This window comes from Mustelus asterias, chromosome 11 (assembly GCF_964213995.1).
Source record: "Mustelus asterias chromosome 11, sMusAst1.hap1.1, whole genome shotgun sequence".
Classification (NCBI taxonomy): domain Eukaryota; kingdom Metazoa; phylum Chordata; class Chondrichthyes; order Carcharhiniformes; family Triakidae; genus Mustelus; species Mustelus asterias.
In genome coordinates this window covers 88,323,104-88,347,469 of record NC_135811.1, presented here as the reverse complement: position 1 = coordinate 88,347,469, position 24,366 = coordinate 88,323,104, and the positions used below count along the sequence as shown (strand labels likewise).

The window sequence follows — 24,366 nt, the reverse complement described above, 5'->3', positions numbered from 1 at the left end:
CACAATAGACCCCACCCTCTTGACACTGCCCAATGCCCGGCAGGCAGTGCCAAGGTGCCTCTTGGGCAGTGCCAGGGGGCACAGGCTGGCACTACCAGGGTGCCCATACCCATGGGACACCACCTCCCGCCTCCCTATCCCCTGGGGGGCCCTGATTGCCCCTCTTCACTCCAGCGGGGTCTCCCGCTAGTTCCCTGAATGTTGGGAGCTACTGCAAACCCCGGCGGAGTGAAACACTCCTGGCGGGGTGGGAGACGCTATCGGGCCTGGAGAATTCAGTCCCGAGCCCGATAATGACATTTACATTACATGAAAAATAGATTAAAATGACTTACTTTGTTTTCCCGCCGGTTTCCAGCGTGGTCTCGACTGCGCCTGCTCTCCGGCTGTGGGAGACGCGCATGCGTCTGGAACGCATACGCGAACCCCGCAAAATGGCCAACACACGCATCTCCCAACCCGACGCAGCAAAAAACAACATACGCGTCGGAATGGGAGAATCGGGCCCATAGAGTTTTACAGCACAGAAAGAGGCCCTTCGGCCCATTGTGTCTGCACCAGCCATCAAGCAACTATCCATTCTAATCCCATTTTCCAGCACTTGGTTCATAGCCTTGTATGCTAAGGGATTTTAAGTGCTTATCTAAATGCTTCTCAATTGTTGTGAGGATTCCTGCCTCTAACACCCCTTCAGGCAGCGAGTTCCAGATTCCCATCACCCTCTGGGTGAAAAGATTTTTCATCAAATCCCCTCTAAATATCCTTCCCCTTGCCTTAAATCTATGCCCCCTTGTTATTGACCCCTGTACTAAGAGGGAAAGTTTCTTCCTATCCATCCTATTATTGCCCTTCATAATTCTGTACACCTCATCCAGGTCCCCCCTCAGCCTTCTCTGCTCTCAGGAGAACAACCCCAGCCTATCCAGCCTCTCTTCATAGCTAAAATAAATGCTCCAGTCCAGGCAACATCCTGGTGAATCTCCTCTGCACCCACTCCAGTGCAATCACATCCTTCCTATAGTGAGGCGACCAGAACTGCACACAGTACTCCAGCTGTGACCTAATGAGTGTATTACACATCTCAATCATAACCACCCTGCTCTTACATTCTGTGCCTTAGCTAATAAAGGCAAGTACCCACCTACCTTTTTAACCACCTTTATCTACTTGTCCCGCTGCCTTCAGAGATCGATGGTCCTCTGGACTTCCGAGTGGAAATGGGTGACCACTAGATAGTCAAAAAGCAACAAGAAAGTAGTGCATGAGTTCCCTGAGTCCATCCCACTCTCTAATCAGTATTGAGTTCTGAATACTGATGAGAGTGATGACTCATTGAGGAGTGTAGCCAGAGCCAGGGGTGGCTCAGCTGTACAGAGGGGGACAAAGTGATTCGATGATTAGGTGAATCGATCGGCATTTCTGGGGCCGCAGACGTGAATCCAGGATGTTACGTTGCTTCCCCTGGCGCCAGGGTCAAGGGTCAAGGATGTCACTGAGCAGCAGCAAAGCACCCTGAGGGGAGGTGGGTGGGGGTGGTGGTAGAGGGGGGGGGAACATCCAGCAGTCGTGGTCCACATTGATACCAACAACATAGGTAGAAAGACGAATGCAGTCAGAATTTAGGGAGCTCGGAGGAAAATTAACAAGCAGGACCTCAGAAGCAGTAATCTCCAGATTACTCCCTGTATTATGCACATGTGAGTATAGAAATAGGAAGATAAAGCAGATTAATCTATGGCTGGGAAGTTAGTGTAGGAGGGAGGGATGTAGATCCTTGGAGCTTTGGGACAGATTCTAAAGGAGATGGGGCCTGTACAGTTCCGGACAGGTTACAACTCACCCAAGGCCAGATTCGAACCAGGGTTCCTGGTGCTGTGAGGCAGCAGTGCTAACCCACTGTGCCACCGTGCTGCTGATATGTCAATCTGATGCAATCCACTGAGTAATGCACTCAAACTGAATGATAGCAAGAGCCACCAGTAACAAGTGGCACAGATAAATCAGGCAGCCTACTGGCCTGCATATGGTCTGATTCAGGCAAAGTGTAAAACTGGAACAATTCTTGCAGAATTCATGGTAAAACAGTAACTATACTTTAGGAGGACTCCACTGGCTGTGAACATCCTGAGGCCGTGCAAAGCTGTAAATGAATGCAAGTTTTTTTTTCTAATTGGAAGTTCTTTGGAAAGAACACCTCCTTTGTACCTGGAACTACAGTAGTTGGATCAACATCACCACAGAGCCTGTTTCTTTGATCCCTGGGGAAATTCAAATCATTTTGTCTCTTATTTCACAAACAGTAAAGAGTGCCTTTGGTACATTGGCCTTTATAAATCGGAGTATCGAGTATAAAAGTTGGAGTGTTATGGTAAGGTTATATAAGGCATTGGTGAGGCCGAATTTGGAGTATTGTGTACAGTTTTGGTCACCTAGTTGCAGGAAGGATGTAAATAAGATTGAAAGAGTGCAGGGAAGGTTCACAAGGATGTTGCTGGGACTTGAGAAGCTGAGTTACAGAGAGAGATTGAATAGGTTGGGACTTTATTCCCTGGAGCGTAGAAGATTGAGGGGAGATTTGATAGAGGTGTATAAGATTTTGATGGGTATAGATAGAGTGAATGCAAGCAGGCTTTTTCCGCTGAGGCTAGGGGAAAAAAAAACCAGAGGGCATGGGTTAAGGGTGAAAGGAGAAAAGTTTAAAGGGAATATTAGGGAGGGCTTCTTCACGCAGAGAGTGGTGGGAGTGTGGAATGAGCTGCCGGATAAAGTGGTAAATGCGGGGTCACTTTTAACATTTAAGAAAAACTTGGACAGGTTCATGGATGAGAGGGGTGTGGAGGGATATGGTCCAAGTGCAGGTCAGTGGGACTAGGCATAAAATGGTTTGGCACAGACAAGAGGGGCCAAAAGGCCTGTTTCTGAGCTGTAATTTTCTATGGTTCTATGGTTCTAGTAGTCAAAGAAAAGCTGAGGAAATGTTAAATACAAAAGGCTGTAACGTATGCGAGTGTTGTGTCAAAGTCAAATCAGGGCCAAACCCGAAGTATTGAGATCAGTTCTCGGAATTGGACCTCTGGAAAGGTGTGTTGACTGCCGATGGATACAGAACAGCTTTATCAGAATGCTTCCAGGGTGAAAAGGACAGGTTGCCTATTGAGACTTGTATTCTTAAGCATGGAAGAATTAGCAGGTCGAGCTGGGTTAGGGATTGTGGGTTTTAAACAAAAAGAAAAAGATGTGTGCACACGTAGATTCACAATAACAACAACAGGTTTATTGTAGGAGATGTTGGCTGTCCAGAATAGCAAATGAAGCTGAACAGGAACCTGTGAAACACCCCAATGACATTACCATCAAATCATGTGACCAGCTCTTACAGCAACCACATAAATATATAACAAGCGGGTAAGCTAATTGAGGTGTCTAAAATTTCATAGGCTCCTCCTTCTTCAGATGCCATGCCTTAAGAGGGTGTCAGAGACCATGGACTTCCATTGGATTGGTCCTTGTTTATGCCACTGCAGTGGTTTGCCATTGCCTTGTGCAGTGTAGCTGACCGGGAAGCTCTCCCACTCTTTACTGCTTGCCATCAGACCTGTTGGAAGGATTGGTCACACTGTGAATGCACCTTCCGTGACCATTTGGGCTAGAGGTAGGGGCACCACCACTGCACCACAAGACCTCCCTTTCATAGGCCTGATGCAATTAAATTATATTATGTGTTGGGAAGTCCAGAATCATAGAATCCCTACCGGAGGAAACCCACGCAGACATGGGGAGAACGTGCAGAGTCAACATAGACATTGACTCAAATTGAACCCAGGTCTCTGGCGCTATGAGGCAGCAGTGCTAACCATTGTGCTACCATGCCGAATAAGTGGGCATAACTTCAAAATTAGATCCAGACTGTTCAGGGATGAAGTCGGGGGCATTTATTCACAAAGTGCAGTGGACATCTGTTAATAGTAGTAAAGGATATGAAACCAAAGCAAGTTAATAGAGTTAGGTTACAAATGCCAACCATGAGCTAATTTAATGGTGGAGGCAACTTGAGGGACTGAACGGCATATCTCAGTACCAATTTCTGTCAACATTAGTAGAGCAAATGATCCTGCGCATGTAAACTTCCCAAACCTTCTCCCTATAACAGCCAGTTAAGATCTATGGGATTAGGACACCCATATATTTAAAAGCATTACTGTGTATATTTTTTTTATTCATTTACGGGATGTGGGCATCGCTGGAAAGGCCAGCATTTATTGTCCATCCTTAACTGCCCTCTATTTCAGAGGGCATTTGAGAGTCAACCACATTGCTGTGGGTCTGGAGTCACATGTAGGCCAGACCAGGAAAGGACGGGAGATTTCCTTCCCTAAAGGACGTTAAAGTTTATTTATTAGTCACAAGTAGGCTTACATTCACACTGCAATGAAGTTACTGTGAAAATCCCCTCGTCACCACACTCCGGCGCCTGTTCGGGTACACTGAGGGAGAATTTAGCATGGCCAATGCACCTAACCAGCACGACTTTGGACTGTGGATGGAAACCGGAGCACCCGGAGGAAACCCACGCAGACACGGGGAGAATGTGCAAACTCCACACAGACAGTGACCCAAGTTGAGAATCGAACTCGGCTCCCTGGCACTATGAGGCAGCAGTGCTAACCACTGTGCCACCTTGTTAGTTCACCAGATAGTTTTTTCCAACAATTGATAATGGTTTCATGGTCTTCGTTAGACTTCTTATTCCAGATTTTTTATTGAATTCAAATTCCACCATCTGCCGTGGCAGGATTTGAACCCAGGTCCCAGATCTTGTACTGGCTCTCTGCACTACTACTCCAGTGACAATACCATTACGTTACTGCCTCTCTGTGCATATTTATTTGCATATTGTCAGTATTCCTGTTCTGTGCACATTTTCCAATTTATACCTTTTATTTTGCAGGTCACAGAACTGGAGACAAGTCTAGAGTCAATGAAAAATTCCAATGCAATTTAGGTGCAAAGATGACTTTCCGTCACCTGTACTTTAAACAGAACCTTCATGCAGAAGCAGCAGGCTTTGGGAAATTGACATTTATCCTGTTTGCTTCCCGCTGGGAGGTTTGCGGGAGTTGCACTCGGGTGCAAGGAGTTGTGTTTAGGGAAGTTTTGCATTATTGTCTTACATATAACAATTTGCCAAGTCACTTTCGGACAAGACGGCCAAATCAGAGTTGCTCGGTGAAGTAGGAATGGGCTGCAATGAACTGGTCTGCACTAGGATTGGACTTGCTCTTCAAGCCACAGAACTAGTAATTTCCCATTCAGTTTATTTAGTTCTAAAGATTGAAAGGTTCTAACAAATGAATGTTCATCGAAGGCACCATCAATACGAAGGTAAATTGCAAAGTTGATGTTAGTTACAAGTCTTTGGTGACCTATTATTTTAAGAATACAAAGTGGCGTAACCTGTCTTTAGTCATGCGTGAGTACAAAACAGGCAAAAGGCAGGTTAAACCAACCATGTATTATTTTCTTGTTGCATCTGTGATTTCTCTTTGCAAATCAGTGTAAATCATAATTATTTTATCTACTCATTTTATTAATTTGTGTTCTGTAATGAAAAGCAGCATATTAACAACGACTTTTTTCACTTCAGCGATGCTGTCATTTAAATCGACATAGTGTGACGGTACCTGTACCTGTCTTAATGAAGATTGTTATTAGACATATAATTTTAAAAGAATAAACCAAATTTCATTACTTTGTTACTGAACAAGCGAATATGAAGTGGAATCAAACACCTTGTATAGCAAAGGCAAAATACTGTGGATGCTGGAATCTGAAACGAGAATAGAAAATGCTGGAGAAACTCAGCAGGTCTGACAGCATCAGTGGAGAGAGAATAGAGCCAACGTTTTGAGTCTGGATAACCGTACCCTGACGAAGGGCCATCCAGACTCAAAACATTGGCTCTATTCTTTCTCCATGGATGCCGTCAGACCTGCTGGGCAGTATTTTCCCTTCCCGCCCGCCACGGGAATCAGAGCGGGCGTGACACGGGCCATGAAAAGATCCGTTGACCTCGGGCGGGATTTTCAGGTCTTGGGGGTGAGCACGGCCGTAAAGTGCTGCCCGCTGAGTTTCTCCAGCATTTTCTGACCTTGCATAATAAACTTGGAATGTGAAGTTGAATATTGGTCACTGTAATGGACTAATGAAGTAGATGGTTGCTAAGTTAAAGATGCTGAAAATATTGCATTAATGGTATTTGCCTGTTTTTTTTTAATGTATCTGCTTCCTTATTCCATGCTTATCTTGCCTCTACCAAGCGTTGATCATCCATTCCTATTATTATCCATTGTGCCATATCTGGTAGATCTTCCCATTTATTGACATTTCCTATGTACAGAAGTGAAGATGAGTGTTTGTGTAGATGTATAGCTGAATCTATGTAATTTGTAGTATAAAATGTAAGAAGAACAAAAAAATGACAGAGCTGCACTGTAGAAAAAAAGGTTGTTACATGGCCAGATCAATTTCTAGAGCTGTGTATTACAGACGCTAAGGAGTCTGATGTCATGATTGAATGACTTCTCCACAGGGTGGAAGATAGTCGTGCAAGGAACATACATATCAAACCATTCCAACATAGGATATTTTTTAGAACCAAATTTAACTCGCTGTACCCGCTTATCATCATAGATTTATGCCCTAGAGGGGAGAAAAAAACGATCCTCCAACTTGCCTGTAATGTCCTAAATGGCTATGGCCACTTGTTTACCAAGTTCAAATTGGGCAGAGATATCTCCATAACCAGGACAAAACCAGATGGCTTGAGTCACTTCTCACTTCAGAGAGCTTGTTGATACTCAGACCTACGAAAGGGTCCACTGTTCTGTCTCCTACTTCTTACCTTTGCCAGAAACATGTACACATTTTAATTAATTTAAGACCAGAGTGTGTACATATGGCACGGGTGTGGAGGTGATTGCTGCTGTTCGTATGGAACATTGTACAGCTGCGATATCTGAAATCCGTTAGCACCACCTCTTGTCCCAATCTCAGTGCCAGCTACCGTGATATGTGGGACGTTGCCTCCAAAGTGTACATTTAGCATCTTACATTCAGACACTACCTACATGTCATTAGCACCACCAGATGAGTTAACCAACAAGTACTGCACATAGCTAAGTTCTACATTAATTATTGATAATAAAACTGTTGTTTGCCTCCAGAAAATGCTCAGCACTCACCTCAACTGTTCTTTACTCACCTGTGCCCTGTATTCATATACAGATTATGTTCTTCTTATAGCATGAGGTGGTGTCACTGAACGCAACAGCACCAGAAAGTAGTGTGTGGTAACAGGAAACCTCTTAGAGGGCTACAAAATGGATAGAATTGAAATTACATCTAAGCTCAAGTGTTTCAGTTGACATTGACAATTGTTTCAATCAGTTGAGTTTAACCAAGTTAGTATTTAACCAGATAACCATTGTATATAACTAGCTGAAGATGTAGGGGTCGAAAATTTTTCCCCATTCCCTTTATTATTGGGTATGAAGGTATGAGACCTGCAACCCTACTGATGTACTCAGTGGACCTCAATGCAGAGAGCCTAGGAAGAGGTGCCGTGTGTCTGAACACAAGCAGTATACAAGCTTCATTAGACTCCAGAGAGCATCCAAATTGGAAACCACCCCATCTGAGAAGAGCACTGAAGGAAATCACCTTTCTTTTTAAGATCCTTGATGTGCTGACTAGGTGCCTTTCCACGCCTGAATCGGCTTCCTCATGCCCCTCAACTCTGTTACTTTCGGTGCCCCTAAGCCCTCTTCATTCATACCACATTATCATCCATGCAGCACAGCCTTTCACTGACTGCTGAGGCCCTAGGTTTTTGCCCTGGCACTGCCAACACATCATTAACAAAATGCTCATGAGTCCCAGAAGGTTACATAAATGATCCAACATTATCACCTCATTGGGACTGTAGAATTCCTACAGTACAGGAGGCGGCCATTCGGCCCATCGAGCCTGTACCGACCACAATCCCACCCAGGCCCTATTCCCATAACCCTCATTTACCCTGCTAATTCCCCTGACACTACGGCGCAATTTAGCATGGCCAATCAACCTAACACGCACATCTTTGGACTGTGGGAGGGAAACCCATGCAGACACGGGGAGAATATGCAAATTTTGCACAGACAGTGACCCGAGGCTGGAATTGAACCTGGGTCCCTGACGCTATGAGGCAGCCGTGCTATCCACTGTGCCACCGTAATATCAGTCTCACGAACATTTGCTATTCTATTCCTCAAGGCCAATTGAAACATTGGAGAAAAAAGGCAGCCAGTATCTCCTGGGGTATAGAGCGCTGGAGATGCATCAATAGCCCAAGTTTAAATCACAGTTTTCACTATCATTTCGTTGCTCTTATTTGAATGTTGTCATACTCAGACATTGTATTTTCCTGCTGGTCAACTGAACCACTGGGGGGAGGAACGTTATAGCCTATCAACACTCCTCAGCGAAGGGCAGCTTGCAACATGAGAGGTTTACTCTGATCTGGTCGATCCTCCCAGACCAAGAAGGGAACTTGCTGGTGGGTGACAGATAGGAGATGGTTGGGGAGGGGGTAGAAAAACATTTTTCTGTTAGAAACAGAAAACGTACAAAGTGCTTTTGCTTATAAATTGTGTTTTTCCACCTGCAGTAAAGTGGTCAGTAAACGTTAGAAGGGACTGGGTGGTGGATGGTGAGACCAGATTGTCCTTGGTGTCTTGTCCAGCCTGTTAGAACGAAAATTTCCTTCCCACACCTCTTTGGGTTTAAAGCGAAACGACGTCGGGCGTTCTGAGTCCGTTTCAGCCTTTTCAGCAATAATTAACATTAAATTGCAAATCACACTCAGCGATGGTGATGTACAAGATGAGAACACGGTTAAGGATATCATAGCGACAGTGGAAGGGAAGCACGACTCTGCATCTTGCCCATGTGGTGGGAAGGCGTCATGTTAAAAACGGGGTGCAAAACCGTAGTGAAATATTCCACTGGCACTGACATCCCTCACCTTGACGAGCACAGAAATGCCTCTTCATAGTTTTACTGGATTATTACGATGAGAATTTGCAGACAGATGTTTCAAGCAGCGAGCTACGCATCAAACTCAATTCAGATTCTTGTTTAGACCTGCCAATTACTCCTTCGGTTGGAGGGAGAAGTGGAAAACACTGAGCCATATTGGGATTTTGATAAATGCATACACAGATGCTCTTTGCTGCAGATTGTTAGTTTAGTGGCTTCAGCAGCCAAGTGGTTTGCACAGACCTTGTGCCCACTGTTTGAGATTTTATTCGAATTGAATTGATTTCACTTGTGTATATGTGATAATTGTATTTGGTGAAATGTATACAAACTTCAGCAAAGTTTAAATTGTTTCTTTTATGGCTTTTAACCATGTTAGCTGAATGTTGATTAAATTTCCTGTTAAAAAGGTATTATCTAGCTTATATGAAATTATTAACCTTCTGTTTCTTTTTACTTATGGTTAAACTTGTCCAATAGATTCTTAAGTAGTATAGTGAGGACCATATGAAGTTTTGTTTCAAGAATACAACAGGAACTAATGAGTTCTTAATGTTTGCAGGATGTCTTGCTAATGATAGGTAGGCTCCTCATGATGTTTCTACCCTGTGTTAAAATTGAATGTCATCTCTCAAGACCTACTTTATTTTGAATGTATATTAAACATATCTGAACTCATTTCTTCTCTTGAAGTGTAGCATGAATTCAAACAGCACAGAATAAAGTTGACAATACCACTTTTGTAGGATGTGCCCTTTTAAGTTTATATATATTGTCCTTGCTCAGGTTTCATTATTTAAGGGAAGTGACATATTACTTAACGTTAGACCTGGATTTTAAAAATTTATTTTTGCAACATAGACATTAAAAGAGAAATGTAAAGGAGTTGCAACTGCCCACATACAGTGTCAGCGAGGTCATAGGGCAGGCACAGCGGGAAGCGATGGCCTAGTGGTATTATCGCTGGACTATTAATCCAGAAACTCAGCCAATGTTCTGGGAATCTGGGTTTGAATCCCACCACGGCAGATGGTAGAATTTGAATTCAATAAAAATCTGGAATTAAAAGTCTACTGATGACCATGAAATCATTGTCGATTGTCATAACAACCCATCTGGTTCACTAATGTCCTTTAGGGAAGGAAATCTGCCATCCTTACCTGGTCTGGCCTACGTGTGACTCCAGAGCCACAGCAACGTGGTTGATTCTCAACTGCCCTCTGAAACTGCCTACCAAGCCGCTCAGTTCAAGGGCAACTAGGGATGGGCAATAAATGCTGGCCAACCAGCGACGCCCATGTCCCACGAATAAATAGAAAAAACCTGAAGAGTGTTGCACTTACTGAAGGAGTAAAAATCTTGCCTTGTATTGAAGCTCACACTCGTGGTATGCTGAAGAGCAGCATGAGAAGAGACAAGTAGATCACTCACTCACCCTTCAATTAGTGAATGGCATGTCCTGTGGGGAATAACGGAAACAATTAAAAACCCCCGCAGTTATGAAAGAGCTTTGATAGGGCTCATCGGGTGCAACCTGGAATGATATTGAGCATCACAAGATTGCAGAACTCCCATGGTTATAATGCTCGGTCTGTACAAAGTTAGCTGATCTCTGCCAGCATTTGGGTTGTTGCATTGTAGTTGGCTAATGAGGGGGTATATATAATATAATTGGGCAGCATGGTGGCACAGTGGTTAAAACTGCTGCCTCACAGCTCCAGGGACCTGGGTTCGATTCCCGGCTTGGGTCAGTGTCTGTGTGGAGTTTGCACATTCTCCCTGTGCCTGCGTGGGTTTCCTCCGGGTGCTCCGGTTTCCTCCCACAGTCCAAAGATGTACAGGTTAGGTGCATTGGCCATGCTAAATTGCCCTTTAGTGTCCTGGGATGGGTAGGTTAGAGGGATTAGCGGGGTAAATATGTGGGGTTACGGGGATAGGGCTTAGGTGGGATTGTTGTCAGTGCAGACTCGTTGGACCGAATGGCCTCTTTCTGCACTGTAGGATTTTTATGATAACACAATTCGGATCTCCCGCGCCTATGAAGACGAGTTTCTCTTGGCTTCCTACGTATCAATTTAACAAGATTTTTTATCAGATTTTGGAAGTGAAATTTATGAACATCAATAGTCGATAGAGACTAGACAGCCTGAAATGCTTCACTAGAGTAGGCTTCCGATTGTTATCAGCCCATTTTTTTGCTACCGGTGTTCAAACCCTTTCTGCATCATGTACATTGGAGGAAGATCACAAAAGAATCATTTATGAAAGGGTTTATGATTAATTAAGAGTAGCAACTAGAAGACAACCTCCCAGTAGTGCTTATAATGCCAATACACCGTGAAATTAGAGAAAGTTATCCTACAAAATACTACCCAGCCTCTTCTATAGCAAATACATCCATGTAGATATCCGGTGAGGACAGGGTCTGGCTCCTGTGCTGTGCTTCCCTGATGAAAACAATATCCTGTCAATACGCTGTGCTTCAGTTAGCATGGTTACTTGAGCTGGATATTGGAAAAACTGTTGACACTCAAGGAAACAAACCCTGGCATGAGTTAGCAACTCCAAGAAAAAGAGGCAGGAAACAGAAGAAAATTGGCAGGGGTTTGGGGCAAGATCAATAGACAATAAATACAACGCACTGTTCCTTCAAAATACAAATCCTTGATTTAAATGGAGTGGCATCACATATCGTCATCTGAGGAAAAACGCATTGTCAGTCCTCCCCTGTGTATTTCTTTTTGGACACTTAGCCCATTAAAGACTTGCATTTCTGTTGTTGCCACAATATTTGACAATGACGGGAACATTTCAGTTACATAGAAACTAGAAGCAGGAGAAGGCCATTCAGCCCTTCAAGCCTGCTCCGCCATTCATTTTGATTATGGCTGATCATCGAATTCAATATCCTGATCCCCCCTTTCCCCCATATCCCTTTAGCCCCAAGAGCTATATCTAATTCCTTCTTGAAATCAGACAATGTTTTGGTCTCAACTACATTCATAGAATCATAGAAACCCTACCGTGACGAAAGAGGCCATTTGGCCCATCGAGTCTGCACCGACCACAATCCCACCCAGGCCCTACCCCCATATCCCTACATATTTATCCGCTAACCCATCTAACCTACGCATCTCAGGACTCTTTTTAGCATGGCCAATCAACCTAACCCGCACACCTTTGGACTGTGGGAGGAAACTGGAGCACCCGGAGGAAACCCACGCAGACACGAGGAGAATGTGCAAACTCCACACAGACAGTGACCCAAGCTGGGAATCAAACCCAGGTCCCTGGAGCTGTGAAGCAGCAGTGCTAACCACTGTGCTAGCGTGCCGCCCACAGAGTCACCACTCCCTGGGTGAAGCAATTTCTCTTCACCTCAGTTCTAAAAGGTTTACCCCTTATCCTCAAACTATGACCCCTAGTTCTGGACACCCCCACAATTTGGAACATTCTTTCTGAATCTATCCTGTCTAACCCTGTTAGAATTTTATAAGTTGTTAAAGTCTGTGAATGCTGCCAATGAATATATGGTTTACATTTTCTTCTACCTTAGCCTGAACCATATTTACTGTAACAAATGAAAATATTAAAAGGATAGACAACAATTTATATCTGTCAAAAACTGGAAGTAGATCTTCTGGATGGATTCATTGGAGATTTATCAGTATTTAGGTCCCCTTTTTCTCACTATGTAAAGTAGACGCAAAATGGAGCCTTAAACTAGAAATGTTGTGTCATTAAAAATGTATTTTTTTAAAATCAATTTGTGATACTATAAACCTGAACTTAACCACATCTTGGAGTTATCAATTGTTCTGAGGATCGCAGTGCTGCCAAGGATGAAAAATTGGCTGGTTCGAAAAATCAGGTAAAGATATCGCTGCTAATGTTAGCATCTGCAGCGGTAAGCAAGCTACTTAATTGTGACAAAGTGGTTGACAAAGCAACTGCTGAAACTCTGGGAAGCACTACCCTGTAAATATGCATGTTAATAATTCATTTCACATGAAGACAGCTCGAGTTCATCTTTAATCAGTGTGATCATTAAACAAGTTATCCTATGCTCAAGTTACTGAGGACCTTAATAGCTCATTGAGCCGATAATTTATCCGCCTAACAATTTATCTCTTATTCTTGTTGTTTGATGCTATTCCTAATTGATCATTTTATGATGCTGAGTAAATATTGCTGTTGATTGATTGATCTTTATATGTTCCTAAACAAACAACTGTGTGACATACTTGCTCCATCTTTTATTGTTGCTATCTTACATTACAGTAAAGTTAAAAACTTTGCACATGCATAACAGCCGTTGTTGAGTTTGATTATCTCCAAGTTCATAAGTGACTGAAGTTAAAAGCCAGCTCTGACGAAAGTTCACCTAGACTCGAAACGTTGGCTCTATTCTCTCACCACAGATGCTGTCAGACCTGTTGAGGCTGTCCAGCATTTGTATTAAAAGCTGGCTTGTTGTTTGAATTAATTGTGGGTGACACGGTAGCACAATGGTTAGCACTGCTGCCTCACAGCGGCAGGAACCCGGGTTCGATTCTGGCCTCAGGTCAGTGTCTGTGTGGAGTTTTCACGTTCTCCCCGTGTCTGCGTGGGTTTCCTTCGGGTGCTCCGGTTTCCTCCCACAGTCCAAAGATGTGTGGGTTAAGTTGATTGGCCATGCGAAATCGACCCTAGTGTTAGACGGATTAGCAGGGTGAGTGTGTGGGGTTACGGGAGTAGGGCCTGGATGGGATTGTGGTCAGACTCGATGGGCCGAGTGGCCTCCTTCTGCACGGTAGGATTCTATGAACCCTCCGTGTATCAATTTAATGGATATTCAACTCATTTTAATAGCTATCCAACACTGATGCACTTACAGTCAGCTAAGGGCAGTTCTTTAATAATTATTCATGGTATTTGAAGTATCACTGGCAAGGCCAGCATTTACTGCTTATCCCTCATTGCCCTTGGGAAGTGGTGGTGAGCCACCTTCTTGAATACACTAGACTCAGCTATCTCAGAGATTGCTAGGCTATCTCAGAGGGCGGTTAAGAATCAATCACATTGCTGTGGGTCAAGAGTCATATGTAGGCCAGACTAGGTAAAGATGGCAGATTTCTTTCTCCAACAGGCAATTCAAACTACATTTATATATAGCCTATAACTGAATATCCCTCAGCTTTTCACAGGAGAATTAGAAATCGGAGTATGATACCAAGTCGCATAAGGATCTACAAGGTCAGGTGATTGAAAGCTTAGAGTGGTAAGCTCTAAGGAATTGGCACAGTGGTTGGCACTACTACCTCACAGCGCCAGGGACCCGTGTTTGATTCCCGGCTTGGGTTACTGTCTGTGCAGAGTCTGCACGTTCTCCCCGTGTCTGCGTGGGTTTCCTCCGGGTGCTCTGGAATCCTCCCACAGTCTGAAAGATGTGTTGGTTAAATGCATTGGACATGCTAAATTTTCCCTCAGTGTACCCTAACAGGTGCCAGAGTGTGACGACAAGGGGATTTTCACAGTATTTTCATGGCAGTGTTAATGTAAATCAACTTGTGATACTAGTAATTAAATTTTCAGATAGGGGTTGGGGAAGGGTAAAGGGAAAAGAAGTTAAAAGCAAAGCAAGAGCAAAAATTGAAACATTGGTAGGATGGGGCCTACAGCTAAAATATGCATATGCATAGACTCAGACAGCTAAGGTCTAGTTACATAAAAAAACAGGGTAGATAGACGTTCAAAATGAGGAGCTGACTGTCCAGGAGTCATCCTAAATCTGTGAGAACACTTACTGAACCAGATTGATTTCGAGGACAATCTGGTAGTTTCATGGTCACCATTGTCCTCAAGTTAAGGTGCTAAATTGGGGGAAGGCTAATTACAACAATATTAGGCAGAAACTGTAGGGGCAGCTGTTTGAGGGCAAATCAACATCTGGCATGTGGGAGGCTTTCAATTGTAAGTTGATAGGGATTCAAGACTGGCACATTCCTGTCAGGATGAAGGATAAGTATGGCAAGCTTTGGGAACCTTGGATAACGAGGGATATTGTGAGCCTCATCAAAGAGAAAAAAGAAGCATTTGTCAAGGCTGGGAACACATGAACCAAGTGCAGAATACAAGGAAAGTAGAAAGAAACTTATGCAAGGAGTAAGGAGGGCTAAAAGGGGTAATGAAAAGTCATTGGCCAGCAAGATTAAGGAAAATCCCAAGGCTTTTTGTGCATATATAAAGAGCAAGAGGGTAGCCAGGGAGAGGGTTGGCCCACTCAAGGACAGGGGAGGGAATCTATGCGTGGAGCCAGAGGAAATGGGTGAGGTATTAAATGAGTACTTTGCGTCAGTATTCACCAAAGAGAAGGATTGGTGGATGATGAATCTGGGAAAAGGGTGTGTAGATAGTTTGAGTCATGTTGAGATGAAAAAGGAGGAGGTATTGGGCTTCTTGAGAAACATTAAGGTAGACAAGTCCCCAGGGCCTGATGGGATATACCCCAGAATGCTGAGAGAGGCAAGGGAGGAAATTGCTGGGACCTTGAGAGAAATCTTTGTATCCTCACTGGCTACAGGGGAGGTCCCAGAGGATTGGAGAATAGCCAATATTGTTCCTTTGTTTAAGAAGGGTAGCATGAATAATCCAGGTAATTACAGGCCGGTGAGCCTTAGGTCAGTGGTAGGGAAATTATTGGAGAGAATTCTTCGAGACAGGATTTACTCCCATTTGGAAATATGTGGACATATTAGCGAGAGGCAACATGGTTTTATGAAGAGGAGGTCATGTCTCACTAACTTGATCGAGATTTTCGAGGAAGTGACGAAGATGATTGATGAGGGTAGGGCAGTGGATGTTGACTACATGGACTTCAGTAAGGCCTTTGACAAGGTCCCTCATGGCAGACTGGTGCAGAAGGTAAAGTCGCATGGGATCAGAGGTGAGCTGGCAAGGTGGATACAAAACTGGCTCGGTCAAAGAAGACAGAGGGTAGCAGTGGAAGGGTGCATTTCTGAATGGAGGGCTGTGACAAGTGGCGTTCCTCAGGGATCAGTGCTGGGACCTTTGCCTGTTTGTAATTTATATATAAATGATTTGGAGGAAAATGTAACTGGTTTGATTCGTAAGTTTGCGGATGACACAAAGGTTGGTGGATTTGCGGATAGTGATGAGGAACATCAGAGGATACAGCAGGATATAGATCGGCTGGATACTTGGGCAGAGAGTTGGCAGATGGAGTTTGATCCGGACAAATGTGAGGTAATGCATTTTCAAAGGTCTAATACAAATAGGAAATATACAGTAAATGGTAGAACCCTTAAGAATATTGAGAGGCAGAGGAATCTGGATGTACAGGTACACAGGTCACTGAAAGTAGCAACGCAGGTGGAGAAGGTAGTCAAGATGGCATACGGCATGTTTGCCTTCATCAGCCGGGGCATTGAGTTTAAAACCTGGCAAGTCATGATACAGCTTTATAGAACCTTAGTTAGGCCACACTTGGAATATAGTGTTCAATTCTGGTCACCACACTACCAGAAGGATGTGGAGGCTTTGGAGAGGGTACAGAAGAAATTTACCAGGATGTTGCCTGGTATGGATTCCATTAGCTATGAGGAGAGGTGGAGAAATTTGGTTTGTTCTCACTGGAACGACGGAGGTTGAGGGGCGACCTGATAGAAGTCGACAAGATTATGAGGGGCATGGACAGAGTGGATAGTCAGAAGCTTTTTCCCAGGGTGGAAGAGTCAATTACTAGGGGGCACAGGTTTAAGTTGTGTGGGGCAAGGTTTAAAGTAGATGTACAAGGCAAGTTTTTTTACACAGAGGGTGGTGGGTGCCTGGAACTCGCTGCCGGGGGAGATAGTGGAAGCGGATACGATAGTGATTTTTAAGGGGCATCTTGACAAATACATGAATAGGATGGGAATGGATGGGGTATGGTAAGGGGTTTTAGTTCAGTCGGGCAGCATGGTCGGTGCAGGTTTGGAGGGCCTGTATTTTGTGTGCTGGAATTTTCTTTGTTCTTTGTTTGTTCTTTATTACTGCGCTAGCTTTTTTTTATTTGACCAGGTTGTTAATTCGGTGCCTATTCCTCAACTTCATAAGCACCGACACTTGTTTGAAACCACTTTATTTTGTTGCTGTGCCGACCTGTGGAAGAAACACACTTCATAGAATCCCTGAAGTGCAGAAGGAGGCCATTCAACCCATTGAGCCTGCGCCGACAACAATCCCACCCAGATCCTATCCCCATAACCCCTGCTAATCCCCCTGACATTAAGGGGCAACTTAGCATGGCTAATCCACTAAACTGCACATCTTTGGACCGTGGGAAGAATCTGGAGCAGACACGGGGAGAACGTGCAAACTCCACACGGACAGTCACCCGAGGCCGGAATCGAACCCGGTTCCCTGGCGCTATGAGGCAGCAGTGCTAACCACTGTGCCATCGTATTGTATAAAGATTCTATTCTGGTACACTTGTAATCTTTCAAATATGCTGTAGTTTCAAAGTTATAATTCTTCTTACAAGATTTACACCTGGAATATTTCCATGAATATTTATTCTTTAAAATCTCAATACATACAACCAGTAGAACTTGTAAATGAAATGTCCTACAGACTACCTTAGTGAACAGAATATAAAATACATAGAAGAGAAAGCATTAAAACTGGTCGTGCTGAATATCAATGGGACTTCACCATATTACTGATGCTAATGCGATGTTGCAGTGTAACGTCTGTGCTGTGCACTTTAATATTCAGATCAAGTTTACTGAGAGGAGTGGATCATTCGTACAAATTACTGGGCATTGGTGCGGCACGGTGACACAGTTGTTAGCACTGCAGCCTCACAGTGCCAGGGACCCAGGTTCAGTTCCAGCCTTAGGTGACTGTGTGGAGTTTGCACGTTCTGTCCACGTCAAAATGGGTTTCCTTCGGGTGCTCCGGTTTCCCTCCCACACTCCAAAGATGTGCAGGTTAGGTAGATTGGCCACGCTAAAATTGCCCCTTGGTGTCCCAAGATGTGTAGGTTAGGGGGGATTAGCAGGGTAAATACGTGGGAATGGGTGGGATGCTCCGTCGGAGAGTCAGTGCAGACTCAACGGGCCAAATGGCCTGCTTCTGCATTGTGAGGTTGCTCTGATTCTGTAAGGTTTCTGTGTGCTTACCCTTAGACACTGTGCTAACGTCCCAGAGCTACTTGTGGGTGTCGGCATTAGTCGAGTGGGTTTTCCTTTTTTCTCTGCTCTCCCACAAGAGGGAGGAATAACATAATGTAAAAGTAAACAATCCCTGAATAACATTCAATCAGCCACTTCAACAGCATCCGTATAAAAGATCTTCACCCCAAGACCTGTGCCACTTTCCCAGCTAGGGATCACGTGTATCATTTCCAGAAGACACCGGCTTCTCTCCCCATCATATTTTCTGTCTCATGTATGAATCTTAAGATTTTACACCCATTCCCCCTTTTTCTCGGCAACTATGCAAGTCACTTTATATCAAGCAACTCTTCCAGGGTCTGTTCTACCTTACTTTTTCAGCAGTTTTAATGCATATCTCTGTCTTTGTGCCCTTGACGGCACAGTGGCCCAGTGGTTAGCACTGCTACCTCACAGCGCCAGGGACCCGGGTTCGATTCTGGCCTGTGACTGGTGACTGCGTGGAGTTTGCACGTTCTCCCCGTGTCTGCGTGGGTTTCCTCCGGGTGTTCTGGTTTCCTCCCACAGTCCAAACATGTGCAGGTTAGGTGGATTGGCCATGATAAGTTGCCCCTTTATTGTCAGGGGGATTAGTAGGGGTTACGGGGATAGAGCCTGGGTGGGATTGTTGTTGGTACAGGCTCGATGGGCTGAACGGTCTCCTTCTGCACTGTAGGGATTCTATGACTATGAATATTTCACTTCCGATTGTCCATTTGAATTCGGGTTTTTTTTTAGTCTATACTTGTTACACTTGTGCTTTTGTCAATGGGTTTTATTTCATAAACCATTGAATTAGTTCTAAGATATTTATCTCCTCTTTTAATTGTATGGCAAGACTTTTTTATGTTTACTTGTGGACTTGAAGTGAAATTACCTACAGCTGAGATCAATATCCTGGGTGTTACCATTGATCAGAAACTAAAATGGACCAACCATAAAAATACGGCGGTGACAAGAGCAGGTTGGAAGCAGGGAATTCTGCAGTGAGTAACTCATCTCCTGACTCCCCAAAGCCTGACCGGAATCTCCAAGGCACAAGTCAGGAGTGTGATGGAATATTCTCCTCTTGTCTGGATGAATGCAGTTCCAATAATACTCAAGAAATTCAGCACTATCCAGGGCTAAACATCTGGTTTGATTGGCACCCCATCCACCCTGCTTAAACATTCGCTCCATTCACTACCATTGCACAGTGGCAGCAGTGCATACCATCTACAAGATGCAAAGCAGCAACTCACCAAGCCTCCTGAGACAACATCTTTCAAATCCACAACCTCTTCCCCAAGAAGGACAAAGACAGCGGTTGCATGGGTGAACAACCACTTGCAAGTTCCTACCAAGCCACACACCACTATACTGCCATTCCTTCACTGTCGCTGGGTCAAAATCCTGGAACTCCCTCCCTAACAACGCTATGGATCCACCTACAGCCACATGGACTGCACTATCTCAGAAAGCAGTTCACCACCACTTTCTCGAGGGCAATTAAGGATGGGCGACAAATGCTAGCGTAGCCAACAACACCCACATCCTATCAAAGAATAAATTTGAAAAAAGATATATGCACTCCAGGAGGTATGAGTGTGTAATTCAGAAATTGGTTAAAGGTTATTTATTATAGAATGTAGTCAGGTTTTCTTAAGGTTAATGTCATTTCTGTTCAAAGTAGGTGGTGAAAATATTTTGCTTATTGTGACTGGTTTTATTGCCCAATTGCCACCTATTTAACTCCAGCAGTGTAATGCTTGGTTGAGAAAAATGATTTTGTAATGAACAAGATCGGTATATTGCCACTGTATCTTACTCTGGGATGGATAATATTCCAATCACAAAAGTAAATGAAAAATGGCTTAAGTGTATTTCATTTCAAAGTGGAATTCTTGCAGAGGAGATACCACACACAAACAATAATATAATACTTTCACAATGATGATACTTTCACAGCGATGTATTTGCCTTGAATTACATCACTGATTTGCCGGTTTGCCAAAAAGAGAGGGTCGCTTATTAATAATGGGGTGGTCTCTGTAAGAATCTGGATATAAAAGTGACGGTGTGGTGAACCATAGTTGGTTACCACTATGAGTGCTGAGCCATGGATGGTCAGCACTATGGGTATTTGTAGATATGTTACTGTTGTCACTGTTGGGGTTAGGGTTGGGCTGTTCTACCTGTTGATATTGTTCTGTGGTACACTCCAGTTGGCTCCGCCTACCTGGGGAAGTATAAAGGTCACTGCACTGCCTGGTGACCCTTTAGTCTGGGATTGTATTGTATGTAGTGTGCTCCGTTCTTGTTAGTAATAAAAGCCTTTATTTCCCGGGTACAATCTAGCCTCCCGAGTGATTTAATCGCGCATCAGATGGCATAGTGGTATTGTCACTGGTCTAGTTATCCAGAGACCCAGGACAAGATCTGGGGACCCGGGTTCAAATCCTGCCACAGCAGATGCTGAAATCTGAATTCAATAAAAGTCTACTGATGACCGTGAAAGCATTGTCAATTGTCGCAAAAACCTGTCTGGTTGACTAATGTCCTTTAGGGAAGGAAATCTGTCCTTACCCGGTCTGGCCTACATGTGACTCCAGAGCCACAACAATGTGATTAACTCTCAAAAATGCCCTCTGAAATGGAGGGCAGTTAAGGATGGCTAATAAATGCTGGTCCAGCCAGCGACACCAACATCCTATCCTGTAAGTGAACTAAAAAGGAATTTACTCCCATCTCATTCATTTCATTTTTTTTCCAAGCCCCCAAAAACATTCCTATTCTTTTAATCTTGCGAAATATTTTAATTATTGCAAGCCTGATTTTGTTGTAGTTTACAGTCATCAACTGTTGGAGCATTTAAGATACAATTTCAACCTGACAAGACAAGAAGTACCCTGTGGCCAGGATTTTACAACCTCTCCTGCCTGATTCACCACATCCGGCAGAGGGACACAGGCTGTGAAATCCTGGCTCGTGTCTCTTTAACTACAATCCAGAAGTTCCCGAGCAGCTGGGCGGAGAGGCTGATTATGGAATAGATTTTGCCCCTTCGCTAGACAATTAGTTTAGAATCTTGTCCCAGAACAAGGGACCTGGTAACAGGAAGGCAGGTGATTCAGGGTTCTGCTCAACATGGATGAATTTAGTTCAGGGACTTCAGGCTGCCACAGATGAGCTTCTGTGCAGGATCACTGTAGAAAAAAATGGGAGTTACCCAGATTCCACACATCAGCTGTGGAAGCAAGCACCCTTTACCATCCAACACACATTGCATCATCTTCAATTCTCTCACCGGAAGGCGCAGGTCCCTGGTGATTATTTGCTCTACTGTGGCAAAGTGCTTTTTTCTAAACTACTTGTCGGACGAGGAGGCAAGTTCCGTGTCCACCTCATTTGCAAAGGGTATTGAACCCCATGCCATTGGCGCTAATCTAGTCCACATTAGCTATCCATCCAGCTGAGTTAATTGGCTTCCTCACATGGGCATACCAGCACTGAAATTGTTTAACAGTTTTCCTTGCTGTTAGGGGGAAGGCAAGACAGGAATAAACAAACGATTGCAAAGGCAATACAAAATTAAGCAATGACAAATTAAACTTCATCAACCTTTTTCTTTAATTAATAAAGCATTTGTACATTAAGTCTGTTAAAGAGGTGCTGCAAAAGGTAATGAGGTGGAAATGGTCTTATAATGACTCGATTTTGGTTCAAATATTTTGTATCAATCTCGTCAAAATGAAAAGTTGCAGCAATTTATTTGATTGTTTGGGAAATGTAATAATGCAGAGTACTGAGTCAGAGAATCATAGAATCCTACAGTGCAGAAGGAAGCCATTCGGCCCATCGAATCTGCACCAACCACAATCGCACCCAGGCCCTATCCCCATAACCCCTAGCTAGATCCCCTGACACTAAGGGGCAATTTAGCATGGCCAATCCATCTAACCAGCCCATCTTTGGAGCGTGGGAGGAAACCGGAGCACCCAGAGGAAACCCAGATGGACACGGGGAGAACGTGCAAACTCCACACAGACAGTGACTCAAGCCGGGAATTGAACGCAGGTCCCTGGCATTGTGAGGCAGCAGTGCTAACCACTGTGCCACCGTGCCACCCCCATAACATCCTAAATAACATAACATATAAGAACACAGGGGGTGGAATTTTCCCATCCCACCCGCCATGAGAATCGTAGCAGATGGGACACGGAGGATGTAAAGATTCATTGACCTCAGGTGGGATTTTCTGGTCTTGGGGCAAGCGTAGCTGGAAATTCCTGCCCAAGAAGTTGGAGAAGGATAGTGGACCATGCGATGACCATTGAGCTTTCTCCAGCATTCAGTCAGATCATGGCTGACCTGATCATGGCCTCAATGACATTGTTCTGCCTGTCCCCCATAACCCTTGACTCCCCTGTGGATGAAGCATCTATTAGCTTAGCTTTGAATAGACTCAATGACCCTGCCTCCAAAGCTCTCTAGTGAACACATTCCAAAGACTAACGATTCTCTGAGAGAAAGATTTCCTCCTCATCTCCGTCTTAAATGGGAAAACCTTTCATAAGAACATAAGAACTTGGAGCAGGAGTGGGCTATCTGGCCCCTGGAGCCTGCTCTGCCATTCAATAAGATCATGGCTGATCTTTTCATGGACTCGGCTCCACTTACCCGCCCACTCACCATAACCCTTAATTCCTTTACTGTTCAAAAATCTATCTATCCTTGCCTTAAAAACATTCAATGAGGTAGCCTCAACTGCTTCACTGGGCAGGGAATTCCACAGATTCTCAACCCTTTGTGTGAAGAAGTTCCTCCTCAACTCAGTCCTAAATCTGCTTCCCCTTATTTTGAGGCCGTAGTTCTAGTTTCACCCGCCAGTGGAAACAACTTCCCTGCTTCTATCTTATCTGATGTGGAGATGCCGGCGTTGGACTGGGGTAAATACAGTAAGAAGTCTAACAACACCAGGTTAAAGTCCAACAAGTTTATTTGGTAGCAAAAGCCACTAGCTTTCGGAACAGGCTGTCCCTTCGTCAGGTGGGTGGGAGTTCTGATTACAAACAAGGCACAAAGACACAAACTCAATTTACATGAATAATGATTGGAATGTGGGCCTTTACAGCTAATCAAGTCTTAAAGTCAATGTGAGTGGAGGGAGCATTATGCAACAGGTTAAAGAGATGTGTATTGTCTCCAGGCAGGACAGTTAGTGAGATTTTGCACATCCAGGCAGGTTGTGGGGAATACAGATAGTGTGACATGAACCCAATATCCCGGTTGAGGCCGTCCTCATGTGTGCGGAACCTGGCTATCAGTCTCTGCTCCACCAGGCAAGACTGTTCTCTTCCTATTGGGGAGCACTTCAGCGGTCACAGGCATTCAGCCTCTGATCTCCGGGTAAGCGTTCTCCAAGGCAGCCTTCACGACACACGACAGCGCAGAGTCGCTGAGCAGAAACTGATAACCAGGTTCCGCACACATGAGGACGGCCTCAACCGGGATATTGGGTTCATGTCACACTATCTTTAACCTGTGCTTAATACTCCCTCTACTCACATTGTCTGTACCTTTAAGACTTGATTAGCTGTAAAGACTCACATTCCAATCATTATTCATGTAAATTGAGTTTGTGTCTTTGTGCCTTGTTTGTCATCAGAACTCCCACCCACCTGACGAAGCGACAGCCTGTTCCAAAAGCTCGTGGCTTTTGCTACCAAATAAACCTGTTGGACTTTAACCTGGTGTTGTTAGACTTCTTACTCTATCTTATCTATCAGTGTTTTTCTCACGGCAGGACGCGGTATATCATTGACTGCAGTGGGATCTTCTGGGCCCGCCACTATCAATGGGATTTCCCATTGGTTCCACCCCATGCTGCTGGGAAACCCACAGTAATGCTGCACCATCGGTGAGACCAGAACATCCCTCTTGCATAAAGAGCCAGAAGATCGCACTCCATATCTTTCACCTGTATCCCCTTGTTTTAAACTCCCACATGAGTGGAAACATTCTCTCAGCATCTACCCTGTGGAGTCCCCTCAGAATTTTATGTTTCAATAAAATCGCTTCTGATTTTTATCACCTCCAATGGGAGGCCCAACTT

At 44.2% G+C, this 24,366-nt stretch overlaps 1 protein-coding gene across 1 annotated transcript in view; it reads left to right on the top strand.

Moving 5' to 3' along the window:
* Positions 1-5,759, top strand: part of LOC144500642 (neurabin-2-like) — a 275,662-nt gene extending 269,903 nt beyond the window's left edge. The window contains exon 11 of the mRNA XM_078223903.1: positions 4,949-5,759. Coding sequence (XP_078080029.1) covers positions 4,949-5,002 — 54 coding nt within the window. The 3' untranslated portion in view covers positions 5,003-5,759. The remainder of the gene's footprint in view (positions 1-4,948) is intronic.
* The last annotated feature ends 18,607 nt before the right edge of the window (positions 5,760-24,366 follow it).